Here is a 17,094-nt window from a genome sequence, read left to right on the forward strand (position 1 = left end):
CTTACCTGCGTATGTCACTCAGAACAACTCCACTATTGCTTGGATGTTTTTCTGAAAATTCTCCAATCTCCCTCTCTCTGTTTTTGCATCTTTGCAGGACTCATTGAATGGCATTAATGCTACGGACAAGGACAACTGTACAGGCATTTAAAGAAAAGGTGCTTCCACTTAGTTTTGAAGTACCAGTAGAAAGGAAAAAACAAGTTGCCTCTGTATATCAGATTTATCACACCAAAAGACTTTAAGTTTGCAAGTAAATATATATGTTTAAAATAGTATCAATCCCACTGAGATTTGAGAGCCATTTTGTGAGATAATAAATAATGCAAGTCACGTGATCTGTGACGTAGGGGTAGGAACCACATTCCTGCCCCACCAACAACAATGCAAATAATGCAGACTTTGTGAGAGCCTACAACGATTACTTTGTGAAAAAATATGATCAGAACCATATAATTTTTAGCCTGAATATAAGAAGGATGAGCTACAAGTTTTACAAGTTGTGATCTAAACATATCAAGCTTTAGTGAAACACTAAACATCATGTAGCCGTATTGCTTAGTGCTTCACAAGAAATACAGATTATGAACATAGTAAAACTATCACCTTCTGTACATTGTCTGCTGTCACTGCAATGATGACTGATAGTATCTCCGTATTGTCCCGTTTCGATGAAGGATTATAATTAATCTTGATCCACACGAACGGTTCCTGCCTGCAGACGCTATCTGCAGGCAGACGCTATCTTCAGTTGTTGGGTCATTGTCTCCTTCTCCGGGTATGAATTGAATTTCACAGTTGAACAATTTCTAGATTTATAGCTAAATTCCCGTATTATCCATATGAGAGGCATGATTTATAATCTCAAACAACTTTGACGAGCCGAGAGGTGATGCAGCAGCAACAGTAGCAGGACACCTGCCAGCTCAATGCTGCAGCTTAAGCTAATAGTTAGCTCTCTGTTATCAATGCTCCGATAAAAAAAAGTTTGTCTTTGTTAGCGCTTATAATAACGATATTGCTAATATATATATATTTTTTTTATCTAGCCTTTATTTAACCAGGTAAAATCCCATTGAGATCAAAGATCTCTTTTCCAAGGGACACCTGGCCAAGAAGGCAGCCGCAAGGTTACAATAAAAACAGTAAATAACACAAAACATCACATTTACAACATTAAAACTTGCTCAAATGACACATGTGCATACAGACAAGGTAGACTGCAATCCTTTCACAGAAGCTTTAAACTCATTCAATGTAAGAAGGGTTTGAAGTTGAATATTCGATTGTAGGTTATTTCAAGCCTTCGGTGCTGAAAACCTATATTAACCTGAATAGTTAGTAAATATTCAGGTTACGTTGGCGGGTATTATTAGGAGGGATTTGTGGGCGGAATAGAGAGCCACCATTGACTCAGTTGTTAGAGGAGTTTTTATTTATTTATTTATTTATGACTTAGATTGCATGAAGACAAGAAAAAAGGTGTTCATGTTTTACATAGGGATTGTGAATGATAGACCTCACATCTATTTCTAACTTTGGCATATTTCCAATGCGGATATGGTCAGAGTGCGGAAGTGTTCCCATCGTGACGTCGTCCAACCCCGAATCGACGGAAATGGCAGAAAACATTCGGAGCGGAATATTCAAAATGCCCGTCTGAAATTGTGTTATTTTGTGATGTTTAGACAGTACTTTCACATACGTATCGGATTGAAAATACAATTGGATATGGTTGAATTGATAAAACGATAAGATAAAGTCAGCTTGTTTTCCCATTTTACTGGTACTTTAAGGGACACCGATGCCCCAGCTTTTCTTCATGTATGCCCTTTTTCCTGCAAGGATTCTGCATTTAAAACCTCCTTCGCACTCTATAAGTCGATCTTAATAATGTTCCATGTGGTGAGTCCATATCGCTGTACAAATCTGTCACAAAAAAGGCTCAATCCATTAATTGTTTTTAACTTATACTGTTAATTGTATTGCTTCAGTAACACATTGAGCGTGTCAATGTGTAGTTGTACACATGTTGAAATCAGAATCAGCTTTATTGGCCAACTTTTACTCTGTAGGCTGCTCTCTTTGTTCACTGTTAAAAAAATATGTTAATTAAAAAAAATAACCAAAACTATAAACAATTATTTAAATAACTAATATTTGCAACACTAATACATAATATTGCACAGTGATGAATAGAGCAAAGAGCAAAAAGATGGTAACTCCAACATGAGTTAGTACATTCACAGTGACGGAATAATTCCAGAATTATTTTAGATTGATAGCCTGGGGATAAAAACTGTTCTTACGACGGATTGTTTTGGCGTACTGTGATGTATAACCCCTGCTAGAGTGAAGGAGTTTGAATAGTTTGTGACCAAGGTGTGTGGGGTCTGCAGAGATGCTACCTGCCCATTTCCTGACCCCGGACTGGTACAGTATAAGTCATGAAAGGATGAAGGTTGACAACGATATTTTTTTTCTGCAGTCCTAATTGTCCGTTGCAGTCTGTATCTGTACATTTTGGTTGCAGATCCAAACCACATAGTGATGGAGGTGCACAGGACAGACTGAATGATAAATAAAATAGAAAGTACTTTATTGATCCTTGGGGGAAATTCAGCACCACAGTTCGCTCACAATAGACAATAATAATAATAATATATTATATATATAATATATTAACAGTATAAGTATATTATACATATATTCTACATTTAAGTGCAGTCAAGGAACATATACATTATACAGTCTGATGGCTGTCGGTATGAAGGACTTCCTGTGTCGTTCCGTGTTGCATTTAGGGAGTCTGAGCCTTCCACTGAACGTGCTCATTCTCTCCGCAAGGTCCGAGTGTAGTGGGTGGGAGGTGTTGTCCATAATGGCTAGGAGTCTCGCTAGACTTCTCCTCTCTGACACCACCGCCAGAGAGTCGAGCTCCACTCCCACTGGCCTTCTCTAAAAAACTTGTCCAGTCTGTTTTGTCCCCCTAGGTGTAGAACTTGATCAGCTGCTCCTATGGCAGGTTGAACTCCTTGAGCTGATGCAGGAAGTACATCCTCTGTTGTGCCTTCTTTCTGATTGTGACAAAATCAGGTTCTGCTGTGCTGTTCAGAGTAGTTCAGAGTTCTCCTTAAGTCCACTGTCATCTCCACAGTCTTGGGCAAGTTCAGCTCCAGATGGTCCTGAATGCACCAGAGAGCCAGCTGTTCCACTTCCAGTTTGTAGGCAGACTTGTCGCCGTCCTGTATGAGACCGATGACAGTGGTGGTGTCTGCAAATTTCAAGAGTTTCACAGAAGGATCCCTGTGGTGCAGTCATTAATGTGGAAACTGTTAAGGGAGAAGAGCAATACGGAGAGAACGTACTCCTGGGGCGCGCCAGTCCTGATTGTCCAGGTGCTGGATGTGATGCTCCCGAGCCTTACCTGCTGAGTACTGCCAGTCAGGAAGTTTTCCACTGTCATGTGGAGGCTGGCACTGTGAGCAGTATATTCAGGATGATAGTGCTAAATACAGAGCTGAAGTCCACGAACAGGATCCTAGCATTGGTCCCTGGGGAGTCATGGTGATGCAGTATGTGGTTCAGTCACATATTGACTGCATCCTCCACCCACCTGTTTGCCACATCAGCAAACTGCAGGAGATCCAGCAGGGAGCCACTGATGTCCTTCAGGTTGCACAGGTTACCATGTCCAGATTATGTCTCTTTCCTTTGTTTGTCTCTCATCTTATACCACATTCTTTCTAGTGGTGGGCAGGCTCAAGAGGAAAGCTGTAGATTTGCACATTGATTTACTGTAGCTGTTCACATGTGTTTTGGCTTAATCCTGACTTGTAGTCTTCATTAATGAAAAAAAAAACAAATGTTGAATGTCAAGAAATACTTTAGGGGAAACTTGTAAAAGTGGATCCTGTGTTCGTAAACCCTCAGAGAGCTTTAAGCCTTACAATGTAACACAACTTTGCATCACATAGTCATCTGTTCCATGCAAGAAATAGGTTTTGCCTTCAACTGTGACAGATTGATTTTGTTTTCACTTTTACAAAGTCTGATTGAAACTGATTGTCCTAAAGCAAGAATTGTATTGTTTTTTTAAATGAAATCTTAGTTTAGAGGGGTCATATGATGATTTTTTTTTTCTTCGTTTAAAACACTTCCTTGTGGTCGACATAACATGTAATGTTGTTTTTTTGGTCAGAATTTTGCATCAGCAGTCTTATTTATGTGCTTCCATTTCAACGGCGACTTGCTATGTTGTAGGTATTAGCGCTTCCATAGCAAAACTAATGACAGATATAAATTTGAACTGTATGCTACTTATTATAAAATGGCAACAGCAACTACAACCCGCAAAGCACTTTGGATAAATTTGATATCCGCTGACGTCACAATTGGAATAAACGTCACAAATTGGGAACATTCCAAACAGCTTTTTGGAGGAAGTATGAAGGAAGGCATGATTGTTTTATAAATACCCCCACCATGCTTCATCAGGACTTATGCAAATCCCAAGTACACAAAAGCAGGTACCAATATATAATACATTTTGTTCTGCATAACAGGGCCAAGAATAGCTGGTGTCAATGGTCAAATGTTGCTTGTCTACTAATCACGATTATTCAGCTGTTTTTCAAACATCCACATTTAAAAAGCAATCTTACCTTAGATGTTCTTACCTTAGGTTATACATAAACTTGCATGTGGTTGTGAGAGTTTGTGCTATCCAAAATGCAATAGCAATGGTCACCAGTTGTGCCGTGTTATGTTTTTCTTTATAAAGACCAGACAATCACTCTGTTTACAGAGATGAATATCATCTAGGACAGGGCTTTTGTATAACATGATATGAGATGCAAAATCTAATATATACTGTTGAATTTTTTTAGATTTTGTTGGGTTCTTTTTGTGTGCCTTTTTAGTAATATTTAATCGCTCTCAAAGAATCACACAGATTTGCATGTTTTTGTATTTATCTCAGAGCACCAGTGTGAAATATACATTAATAAATGTAAATTATTTAATTCAATTCAAACAATATCACATTAAATTGTACATTTCCCCTTTGTCTGATTTTTGTGGTAATGTGTTTTAACCCATTTAAGAATCATTCCACACAAAGTTACACATTGCTTGGTTAATTGATTGATTGATTGATGGATTGATACTTTTATTAATAGATTGCACAGTTCAGTACATATTCCGTACAATTGACCACTAAATGATAACGTCCGAATACGTTTTTCAACTTGTTTAAGTCGGGGTCCACGTTAATCAATCCATGGTAAAACATTTGTTTCCACCAAGTCACCCTGGTAAGTTCTGAATAATGTTTGTTTTTTAACTTTACTGTCATTGACAGCCAACTAAGTTGAGAGTGGCAAGATGAGACAAATACGGGAATATGTGTCTGAGAATTTAATCTGCATCTTTTGATGCTTCAAATGACAGGAACAAAATCATTTACTCATTATACAGATAGATAAATAGTAGAACAATTGAACGCATGGAAAAGATCTAAAACATTAGTGGGACAAATTATTAGCTTTAAAGGTACCATCGGTATGTAAAGGCCAGTTTCATTAGATTAAAAAACAACATTAAAAGCAATGTCTTCTAAAAGTTTCCATTTAATAACTTTGAGTAAATTTCTCTGTATTTTCATTTTGTCAGTTTTGGAGGTTTCCTTTCTTCCTACAGTTTGTGTGGATAAGATGCATTGATTGATTGATTGAAACTTTTATTAGTAGATTGCACAGTTGAGTACATATTCCGTACAATTGACCACTAAATGGTCACACCCGAATAAGTTTTTCAACTTGTTTAAGTCAGGGTCCACGTTAATCAATTCATGGTAAATCAATTCATTAGTTGTCCACAATTGTTACTGTTGCGAATTTAGGTAAATTTTCAATGAGTCACTCCAATACTAGAATACTCGATTGTATAATTTTAATATCTTGCGTTTATATAAAAAGTTAAAGAAGACTGAAGTACATTTTGGATTTTCTTCATGAACTGAACTTTTTTGTAAAAGAGTCAAGAATGGGCTTCACGGTGGAAGAGGAGTTAGTGCGTCTGCCTCACAATACGAAGGTCCTGCAGTCCTGGGTTCAATCCCAGGCTCGGGATCTTTCTGTGTGGAGTTTGCATGTTCTCCCCGTGAATGCGTGGGTTCCCTCCGGGTACTCCGGCTTCCTCCAAAGACATGCAGCTGGGGATAGGTTGATTGGCAACACTACATTGGCCCTAGTGTGGGAAAGTGAGTGTGAATGTTGTCTGTCTATCTGTGTTGGCCCTGCGATGAGGTGGCGACTTGTCCAGGGTGTACCCCGCCTTCCGCCCGATTGTTGCTGAGATAGGCGCCAGCGACCCCCGCGACCCCAAAAGGGAATAAGCGGTAGAAAATGGATGGATGGATGGATGGATGGAGTCAAGAATGGGACATAAAGGAGTAAAATTATGTTTAGTCCTTTATTCAAAAACAATGTGTGCTTTAATGGCAATAACTGTCCTAATAAAAATGCAATTCATTGTTTTTTCTTGTGATAATTACAACTTGCACTGTAAGGCAGGTTAACGTTCCTTTGTAACTTGTGCTTGCGTCTTCCAACACATGAGGAACATCTTGTGGGTTATCTGGTGGTTTGCTGGAGCCTATCCCAGCTGGATTGATTGATTGATTGATACTTTTATTAGTAGATTGCACAGTTCAGTACATATTCCGTACAATTGACCACTAAATGGTAACACCCGAATAAGTTTTTCAACTTCTTTAAGTAGGGGTCCACGTTAATCAATTCATGGTACAAATAAATACTATCAGCATAATACAGTCATCACACAAGTTAATCATCATAGTATGTACATTGAATTATTTACATTATTTACAATCCGGGGGGTGGGATGAGGAGCTTTGGTTGATATCAGTACTTCAGTCATCAACAATTGCATCAACAGAGAAATGTGGACATTGAAACAGTGTAGGTATTATTTAGTAGGATATGTACAGCCAGCAGAGAACATAGTGAGTTCAGATAGCATAAGAACAAGTATATACATTAGAAATACATTTGATTATTTACATTAGGTTGTTTATAATCCGGGGAGATGGGATGTGAATGGAGGAGGGTATTAGTAAAGTGCTGAAGTTGCCTGGAGGTGTTGTTTTAGAGCGGTTTTGAAGGAATATAGAGATACACTTACTTTTATACCTGTACTCGGGCGGAAGGCAGGATTGATACTCTGGTTACCATGAATTGATTAACAAGGACCCCAACTTAAACAAATTGAAAAACTTATTCGGGTGTTACCATTTAGTGGTCATTTGTGCGGAATATGTACTGAACTGCGTAATCTACTAATAAAATAATCAATCAATCAAAAAAACCCCGGTCAAGTCACCCCTTAATCGCAGGGCAAAACACAGACATAATTATCCTCACACACACGCACACACACTAGGGAACATTTATTGTTTCCACCCAGCCTATGCCCAGGTCAGTGGTTCTTAACCTGGGTTCAATCGAACCCTTGGGGTTCGGCATGTCGGCCTCAGGGGTTCGGTGGAGCCTCAGCCGCGGAGATCAAGACACGCCCGACTCATTGTGATAATAAAACTCTTCCCTATCGGCGTGTTATGGATATGGCAACAGCAGAAGTCACACTGATTTGCAGGTGTGTCATTTGTTGTGAGTTCATGCACTGTGTTAGTCTTGTTCTTTGAACAAGCTGATGGTCATGCACGGTTCATTTTGTGCACCCGTAAAAAAACATAACTTTGTCTTGAATTTGAAAAACATTTTGTTTTTCACTAAAGAAGGGTTCGATTAATGTGCATATGAAACTGCTGGGGTTCGGTACCTCCAACAAGGTTAAGAACCACTGGCCCAGGTGCATGTCAGTGGTGTATTTATGTGCAAGGCGTCCTCTAGTGGTCATGTGGCCACACTGCTCATCTGTTTTTGATTGAAATTATTATTAGTAGATTGCACAGTTCAGTACATATTCCGAACAATTGACCACTAAATGGTAACACCCGAATAAGTTTTTCAACTTGTTTTAAGTCGGGTTCCACGATTCTGTTATGCTGGAATCGACCCAATGGACTGCTGCAATATAAAGTACTATCATTGAGAAGGCCTACGCCAGTGTTTTTCAGGCTTTTTTGAGCCAAGGCACATTTTCTGTGTTGAAAAAATCTGGAGGCACACCACCAGCAGAAATCACTAAAAAAACAAAACTCGATCAGTTGACAGTAAAAAGACGTTGTCGCAATGTTTGGATATGACTTTAAACCATAACCAAGCATGCATTCCTATAACCTTTGTCTCAAAGTAGATGTACTGTCTCCACCTGTCACATCACGCCGTATGAATTTTTTGCTGTTATCCTGTGTGGAGTGTTTTAGTTCTTGTCTTGCGCTCCTATTTTGGTGGTTTTTCCTCTTTTTTTTGATATTTTCCTGTGGCAGTTTCTTGTCTTCCTTTGAGCGATATTTCCTGCATCTACTTTGTTTTAGCAATCAAGAATATTGAAGTTTTTATCCTTCATTGTGGGGACATTGTTGATTGTCATGATCGAACATACATTCTGTACGACGTCTTTGCTCCACAGTAAGTCTTTGCTGTCGTCCAGAAATTTTAGTTTCGTTCTGGTTAGCCTTCCCTAAGCGTCAATGATTTTTCTTACGGGCACTCACCTTTTGTTTTTTTTTGGTTTAAGCATTAGACATATGTTTACCTGCACCATCCCTCCCGCTGTTTTCCGACATCTACAAAGCAATTAGCTACCGGCTGCCACCTACTGAGATGGATGAGTATTATACGGTTACTCGCTGCTGTGTTGGATCCGCTTTGGACTGGACTCTCGCAGCTGTGTTGGATCCACTATGGATTGAACTTTCACAGTATCATGTTAGACCCACTCGACATCCATTGCCCACATATGCGGTCCTCTCCAAGGTTTCTCATAGTCATCATTGTCACCGACGTCCCACTGGGTGTGAGTTTTCCTTGCCCTTATGTGGGCCCTACCGAGGATGTCGTAGTGGTTTGTGTTGTGTTTTTGTGCAGCCCTTTGAGACACTAGTGATTTAGGGCTATATAAATAATCATTGATTGATTGATACTCTGCCGAGCTTGAGACAGCAACAACCAACCACTCAACAACACATCATTTGCAGACTATAATTACGGGTTTGCAAAAAATATTTTTTACCCCAAATAGGTGAAATTACATAATCTCCCACAGCACACCAGACTGTATCTCACGGCACACTGGTGTGCCGCGGCACAGTGGTTGAAAAACACTGGCCTACGCAATGATGGATGATTTCTGATTTGACAATGAACGATTATTAATTATCAGTGTCTTTTTTTGATAGATTGATTGATAGATTTATTAGTAGATTGCACAGTTCAGTACATATTCCGTACAATTGACCACTAAATGGTAACACCCTTGCGATGAGGTGGCGACTTGTCCTGGGTGTAGCCCGCCTTCCGCCCGATTGTGGCTGAGATAGGCGCCAGTGGCCCCAAAGGGAATAAGCGGTCGAAAATGGATGCCCACTAAATGGTAACACCCCTGCGATAAGGTGGCGACTTGTCCATGGTGTAGCCCGCCTTCCGCCCAATTGTGGCTGAGATCGTTGCCACAATTGGATGGATGGAACTTGTTAAGTCGGGACTCGGGGTCCACGTTAATCAATTCATGTCGCTATTCCTGAGAGTTTGCATGCTTTAAATACGTGTCATGAATTAATAACTTAATAAATAAGTTAATGATGCAGAGTTATGTCATATTATTGGGAAATGCATGATTGTAAAATCCGAGCAAACTATTGTGTTGATTGTGTTGCAAAGCGGAACGATTGTTGAGACGTTGCGACCCCACGGACAGTAAACAAGGCAGCACATGCAAGGGGGGGAGGGTGCTTGAGCACATTGTCTTCAGCTCCTCCAAAGCTTGAAGATTATTCGATGATTTTTACGTAAAACTTCACGCAAGTGATTGTCAGAACCTCTTTTCGTTACGAGCAGCCAACGAGGTATTGTTTTTTTGTCATTTCACTTATTTCTGAGTGTTTTATTGATATGGAATGAAAGTCTGATGTGCTTGTATTGTTCTTGCTGTGTTTAGTCAGTTCTCACGGCGTGGATGTGAACACAGCAAGGAGGAGTCGTCAATAAACGCCAGTTTGTACAAAAACGAACTTCCCCGTGTTGCCGTGTATCGAAAGGAGCTACATCCATCCATCCACTTCCTACCGCTTATTACCTCTTGGGGTCGCAGGGGGCGCTGGCGCCTATCTCAGCTACAATCGGGCAGAAGGCGCGGTACACCCTGGACAAGTCGCCACCTCATCGCAGGGCCAACACAGATAGACAACATTCACACTCACATTACAATCAGTATTATATCTTCTGGTTGCCTCTCAAAAGTACTGGTTCAGTCTTCCCCTCGGTGTCTTGGCTGAAAGAGCGTGCATCCATGCAGACTGGACGCTGGCAGAGGATGGGAGGGTGGCAGGGAGTTCGTGGACGGCCGAGGGCGGAGGCGGCTCTCATGTTTGCTTTGATGGGTCTGCTCCTCTCTCTGACTTTCCGCCCCCCTTTCAACATGGGGTGGAACTTGGAAGATACCACCATGGTGTACGTTGGTGTTGAAATTTTGTGTGTGTTCGGTTGCTTGATAATGCATTTTGTGATCATTTATGCGCAACATTTAATGGATGATGCATTGTCTATATGTGGTTTCCTTTTTTGTGAGTGTGTAGGACAGCTGGTTGGAGCAGCTCTGTTCTTTTAAAGGCCTACTGAAACCCATTACTACCCACCATGCAGTCTGATAGTTTATATATCAATGATGAAATATTAACATTGCAACACATGCCAATACGGCCGGTTTAGTTGACTAAATTGCAACTTTTAATTTCCAGCGGAGTTTCTTGTTAAAAACGTTGCGGAAAGATGACGCGTGCGCGGATTGTCAGGAAATATTAACTCAGCACCAGTTACGACTAAAAGTCGTCTCTTTTCATTGCATAATTACACAGTGATTTGGACATCTGTGTTGCTGAATCTTTTGCAATTTGTTCAATTAATAATGGAGACTATAAAGAAAAATGCTGTGGGTGGAAAGCGGTGTATTGCAGCTGTCTTTAGCACCGAGACACAGCCGGTGTTTCTTTGTTTTTAACACAGAGCGGCCAAGCGAACATGTTTGTCTACGTCAACCAGTGTGTTTTTGGATGGGAAAATTGTGGTATATATCTTACCGGAGACATCATTGGATTATTCGTCCTCCTGCAGTAGTTGTTTAAAAGGCAGCTGTGAGCTTGGCTCCTCTGTTTTTCTCTGAGACACTGCGTGTTCACCGCAGCCATCCGACCTCGAGGTGTGTCTTTACAATCTCACTAAAACACTATTAAAACAATAAGCAGATAAGGGATCTTCCAGAATTATCCTAGTACATTCGAAACGTTCACACTGCCGCCGCCCGTAGCCGTCGGTTTTTATTTTATTTTTTTATTTTTCTAGTCCTTCACTATCAATATCATCATCCACAAATCTTTCATCCTCGCTCAAATTAATAGGGAAATTGTCGTTTTCTCGGTCCGAATAGCTCTTGCTGCTGGAGGCTCCCATTATAAACAATGTGAGGACGTGAGGAGCCCTCACCCTTGTGACGTCATCGTCTGCGACTTCCGGTAAAGGCGAGGCTTTTTTCTCAGCACCAAAAGTTGGTGCTTTATCGTCGATGTTCTCTACTAAATCCTTTCAGCAAAAATATGGCAAAATCACGAAATTATCAAGTATGACACATAGAATGGACCTGCTATCCCCGTTTGAATAAGAAAATCTCATTTCAGTAGGCCTTTAATGTCTTAATGTCCTCTGTGTTCTTGGATATATCTTTTTTGTATTATCATTTTCCTCTTACACATGTTTGTGTGCTATGGCTATGAGTTTTTTATCCCCTTAGCTTTAATCTAAATCCCCTCTCCATGGGCCCAGGCTTAGATTGAATATTTTTTCTTTTTCACCCCAGCGTTTACCTATTTCTCACCTTTTTTCGTAAGGGGCGCCATAAATTGGCAGACCCGTTGGCGCTCCTTTTCAGTCTCCCTGTAATGTTTGTCTGCTCTTGAATGGGATTGTACTGAAAATCTTAATTTCCCATCGGGGATTAATAAAGTATTTCTGATTCTGATCATCGTTCTTTTGTACATTCTGAACATTGCAACAAGAGAAAAATCCTTGTAGGTCTTTTTTTTTTTTATTGCATTACCCATGGGTGCCAGATAATTAAGGCACCCATCCATTTGCGGGGGTGCTGGTGCCTATCTCAGCTACAATCTGGCGGAAGGTGGCGTACATCCTGGACAAGTCGCCACCTCATCGCAGGGCCAACACAGATAGACAGACAACATTCACACACTAGGGACCATTTAGTGTTACCAGTCAACCTATCCCCAGGTGCATGTCTTTGGAGGTGAGAGGAAGCCGGAGTACCCGGAGGGAACCCACGCATTCACGGGGAAGACATGCAAACTCCACACAGAAAGATCCCGAGCCCGGGATTGAACCCCAGACTACTCAGGACCTTCGTATTGTGAGGCAGACGCACTAACCCCTCTGCCACCGTGAAGCCATGGGGCCAAATAAAGTTACTGTGGCATATGTTGATTTATCAATTCCATTGATGATTACTTTTTTCACATTGCAAAACCATACGTTACAAAACATGTTTCCTGTTTACATTTGTGTGGTGGTGTAGGCAGTATGCGTAATGGAATTATAGTTTGTTCAAAAATTGTTTTGCATTTCTTACCTTTTGGTTTGCAACTCCATTTGGAACAGAATAAGAAAAGACTATGGTTATGTTTTTGCTTGTGGGGATTGTTCATTTTTTTATGTTTTTTTTGCAGTGAAGGATATAAGAATGCTTTAGAGCAGTGGTCCCCAACCACCGGGCTCGATTGGTACCGGGCCGCCGAATAATTTTTTATTATTTTACACAAGATACACTTACAATTAGTGCACCAACCCAAAAAAACTCCCTTTTTCATGCCTAAAAAAAAAAAAGATCTCAAAAAGGTTGAGGACCACTGCTTTAGAGCAGACCTGGGAAAATTAAGGCCTGGGGACCCCATGCTAAATTAAGTTAAGATTTTCAATCTGGCCCGCCGGACATTCCCAAATAATTGTTTTAGATCTTTAAGATGGAAACTGTAGCTGCCATTATTATGTGCAGTGATGTTTTCAAATGACCCTAAGTTAGACTGACCATACGTCCTCTTTTCCCCAGACATGTCCTCTTTTGCAAAGCTGTCCGGGCGGGGTTTCTTAAATTCTTCAAATGTCTGGCATTTTGAGTCAGGGTTGCTTGTATCTTCAATGTACACACAGAGCTAAGAAGGGGTTAAAACACAAACAAATTGTGATGGTGTGGACAGAATTTGTGAGGGGGGGCAGAGACAGAGAGAGGGAGATACTGGATTGATTGTTAATCAAGGCATGTTTGCTCAACAGCTGTACAAGTCAGACTGAGGGTGGCCGTATAAACAACTTTAACACTGTTACAAATATGCGCCACACTGTGAACCCACACCAAACAAGAACGACAAACACATTTCGGAAGAACATCTGCACCGTAACACAACATAAACACAAAAGAACAAATACCCAGGATCCCTTGCAGCAATAACTCTTACGGGACGCTACAATATACAACCTCAGCCCCGATTTTGAAAAATAATTTTGGTGGAAGATTTTACATACTTTGTGTGTTTGCCATAAAAAAAAACAAAAAAAATACAGTTTTGTTTGACAAAAAAACAACTAAAACATTTTGAAATGAGGAATAGATCTGAAGTTGATGTTGACTCCAGAGATTTAAGCATTAAATGTAAAATGTATGTATCCCTGGCACACCATTACCATCATTTCATGACTGAAGCAAAACACTTTTTACACTTTTATACTGAAATAAATACACCTACAACTTATTAAATAAAACATAGAAAAAAACTACCAGCAGCGGTAAAGTTTAGGTCCATGAAGGAAAGAAGAAAGTGAATGAATGTTTAGAACTGAATACAAATGTGTCTTCTTTTTTAAGATTATTTATTTTCATCAATTAAGTAACGTTTATGACAACCTTTTTCCAAAACACAATATATAATGTGAGATATAACAGGACAATGCATACGTTTATCATTTGTTTTCAAAACACTTACAAAAAAAGTGGGACAAAAAAATGTATTGTGGGACCCCATTTTAATGACTTAAATTGCATCCTTGGGACCCCATCTTGAAAATTCTTAAAGCCAACACTGCTGTCAACAGAGGACAAAAAATGCTTTATTTAAATACATATATTATTTATAAAGCAAGTTCAAGTCTCATTGGCAAATTTTCACCTCGTGCCCGCCTTGGCACGTATATTTGTGTCCTCTTTTTGGGATTTCAGAATGTGGTCAGCCTATGTATGTAGACCACATTGCTTAGCAGAGTTCAGTGATGCAAATGCATGTCAAGTTGATCAACAGATTGTATTCTCCAGTGCAATAATAGTACTGAAATGAAGGCTAAAAGGGCATTAAAGGAATATTTTAAAAAAGGAGAAAAAAAAGAAGTAACTAAGTAGTTACTTTTCCCAGTAATTGATTGATTGATTGAAACTTTTATTAGTAGATTGCACAGTACAGTACATATTCCGTAAAATTGACCACTAAATGGTAACACCCTAATAAGTTTTTCAACACGTTAATCAATTGATGGTAACGCGTTACTTTTTGGTGTGTGGTCATAAAATATATGTTTTGATATATGTTCCTTACAGAAAATGAGCCAGTCAGTGAGTCTCAGTTTGAAAAATTAATTAATTGTATAATTTTTCTTTTAATAAAAAATGAAAACGGGTCCCACAGACCCAAACACCACACAAGGGTTAACCCAAAAGGCAAAGCATGTAATATTCATTCTGTTTGTGTAAAAGTTCAACATTCAAGATTATTTTAATTTTTGAAACTTGCCATATTCAGGTGTGGTGTACATTACAATGAGTTTTGTGACTCTAGGAAAAAAAATATTGTTTTATGTACAGGTAAGGAAAAACCTGTAACCATGTGGCAGCCCTTTTGTTTAAAGTTGGTAAGGCATGGCGACTCGGGTACATTAGGCCATCATGTACTTGAACTCCATGCTCATGGAAAAAGGGTTTCAATTCCCAGCTGATAGAACTATGTCTCGTTGAGGAAATTTCATTTGATAAGTCACGTCCTGGTCAACTGACTAAGTTTCTGTTTAAATATAATGTACAATGCTTTTTTGTAGTCGGATACTGGGATATTTTATAGCTGCAAGATGGTAGCAGCATCTTACAACTAGTTCTAATAATCATCTTTTACGAAGTACTAACTGACCTACAAAAGACTTACTTTGACCTTTCCGTGATGTATTAGGGAAAATTAATTGGGAGGTTTGCAGAATACATTAAAATAAGATATTAACATTAAACATTATAAGCATGTTTTTCACCTTTCAGAAACTTCAGGGTCCAGAAAAAGAAAACTGTTTAATCCCCAAAGCAAACTGCAAAGTGGATCCGTGACAGAATTGATGAATGCATTGAAAACCTGCGTCACCATGAATTGATTAACGTGGACCCCGACTTAAACAAGTTGAAAAACTTATTCGGGTGTTACCATTTAGTGGTCAATTGTACGGAATATGTACTGAACTGTGCAATCTACTAATAAAAGTTTCAATCAATCAATGCGGTGGCATTGAAGATGTGGGATGAAGAGAACCCGGAGCCACATACTGTAAGTCCAAACCAGCAGGCTGTTATTTGCCACCATCTATTTCTAACTTGGGCAGCACGGTGGAAACAGGGGTTAGTGCATGTACCTCACATTACGGAGGTCCTGAGTTCAATCCCAGGCTCAGGATCTTTCTGTGTGGAGTTTGCATGTTCTCCCCGTGGCTGCCTGGGTTCCCTCCGGGTACTCCGGCGACCTCCCTCTTCCAAAAACATGCACCTGGGGAATGACAATGACATACGCAAATCCGTTAAGGGTGACGGATGGCTGGGCATCGCCAGGGGAGCTGCAGCCAGCCACCGTAGCCCTCACTCCCTCCCCTCTGTTGCAAGTCTTGAGATGTATGTTGTAATATGTATATGTGCTTTGCTATGGAGTTTTTTTTCCCCACTCCAGACTGGGCCTTCTTAGGAGCCCAGTCTGGATTGTATTTTTTTACTCATCCCCCCCCAGCGTTTACCTTTTTCCCATCTTTTACGGGGGGCGCCTTGTGGTGACCCAGCAGGGTTCCTGTTCTGTCACCCTGTACACTGTTTGTCTAATCCTGAACGGGTTTGTGCTGAAAACAAATATTCATTGTACTTGTGCAATGACAATAAATTCTACCTACCTACCTACCTACCTATACCTTCGATCGACAATACATCAACATGTTTTATTATCATATGATAAGATACCAGAACTCTCCAAAATAACAACTGTTGGATTAAAATTAACTAAATAAATTTAATGAATTAAGTAACCGTTATTTGTTGACATTTTGTTTGAAAGCCAAAGTGAGCCACAGCAGCGGCATGAAAGAGCCGCATGTGGCTCCAGAGCCGTGGGTTGCAGACCCCTTCCCTACATTGTTCACACATTCATGTAGGGTGTTTTCCAATTAAAAACAATTTATCATTTAAACAGTTATGCCCAATCCCAATTCTGCTCATTATTACTTGTTTTTTTCCTTACAGTCCCTCTCCGTCTTGGAACCCAGACCTGGTTCTGAACAGAAAATAACTCTTCCTTTTTCATAATTTTCCCAAATTATTTGCCACTGCTGACGAGCCCTCTCTCCAATTAGAAGCCAAATTCGAACTGGTCCATTTCTCTTACAACGGGGAAACTGACCTCTTCACGCAATATCAAGAACGATATTATTTTAGTGAGTCAGATTTTCAATAAGGAAGGTAAACTTTTTAATTACTAAGAATTTCTCAACCATTTTAAGGTCCCAGTGACTCCCAAAACCATTTGCCCTTGTATTTGATGACAGGTGT

General features: G+C 39.9%; 1 protein-coding gene across 2 annotated transcripts in view; it reads left to right on the forward strand.

The window, feature by feature from the left end:
* Positions 1 to 12,216, forward strand: part of LOC133555118 (6-phosphofructo-2-kinase/fructose-2,6-bisphosphatase 2-like) — a 36,638-nt gene extending 24,422 nt beyond the window's left edge. For both annotated transcript variants that reach the window (XM_061904614.1, XM_061904613.1), the window contains exons 16-17: positions 98 to 10,051; positions 10,144 to 12,216. In XM_061904614.1, the coding sequence (XP_061760598.1) occupies positions 98 to 151 (54 nt within the window). In that variant the 3' untranslated portion in view covers positions 152 to 10,051; positions 10,144 to 12,216. The remainder of the gene's footprint in view (positions 1 to 97; positions 10,052 to 10,143) is intronic.
* The last annotated feature ends 4,878 nt before the right edge of the window (positions 12,217 to 17,094 follow it).

The sequence above is a fragment of the Nerophis ophidion genome, linkage group LG06 (genome assembly GCF_033978795.1).
Source record: "Nerophis ophidion isolate RoL-2023_Sa linkage group LG06, RoL_Noph_v1.0, whole genome shotgun sequence".
NCBI classification, from domain to species: Eukaryota; Metazoa; Chordata; class Actinopteri; order Syngnathiformes; family Syngnathidae; genus Nerophis; species Nerophis ophidion.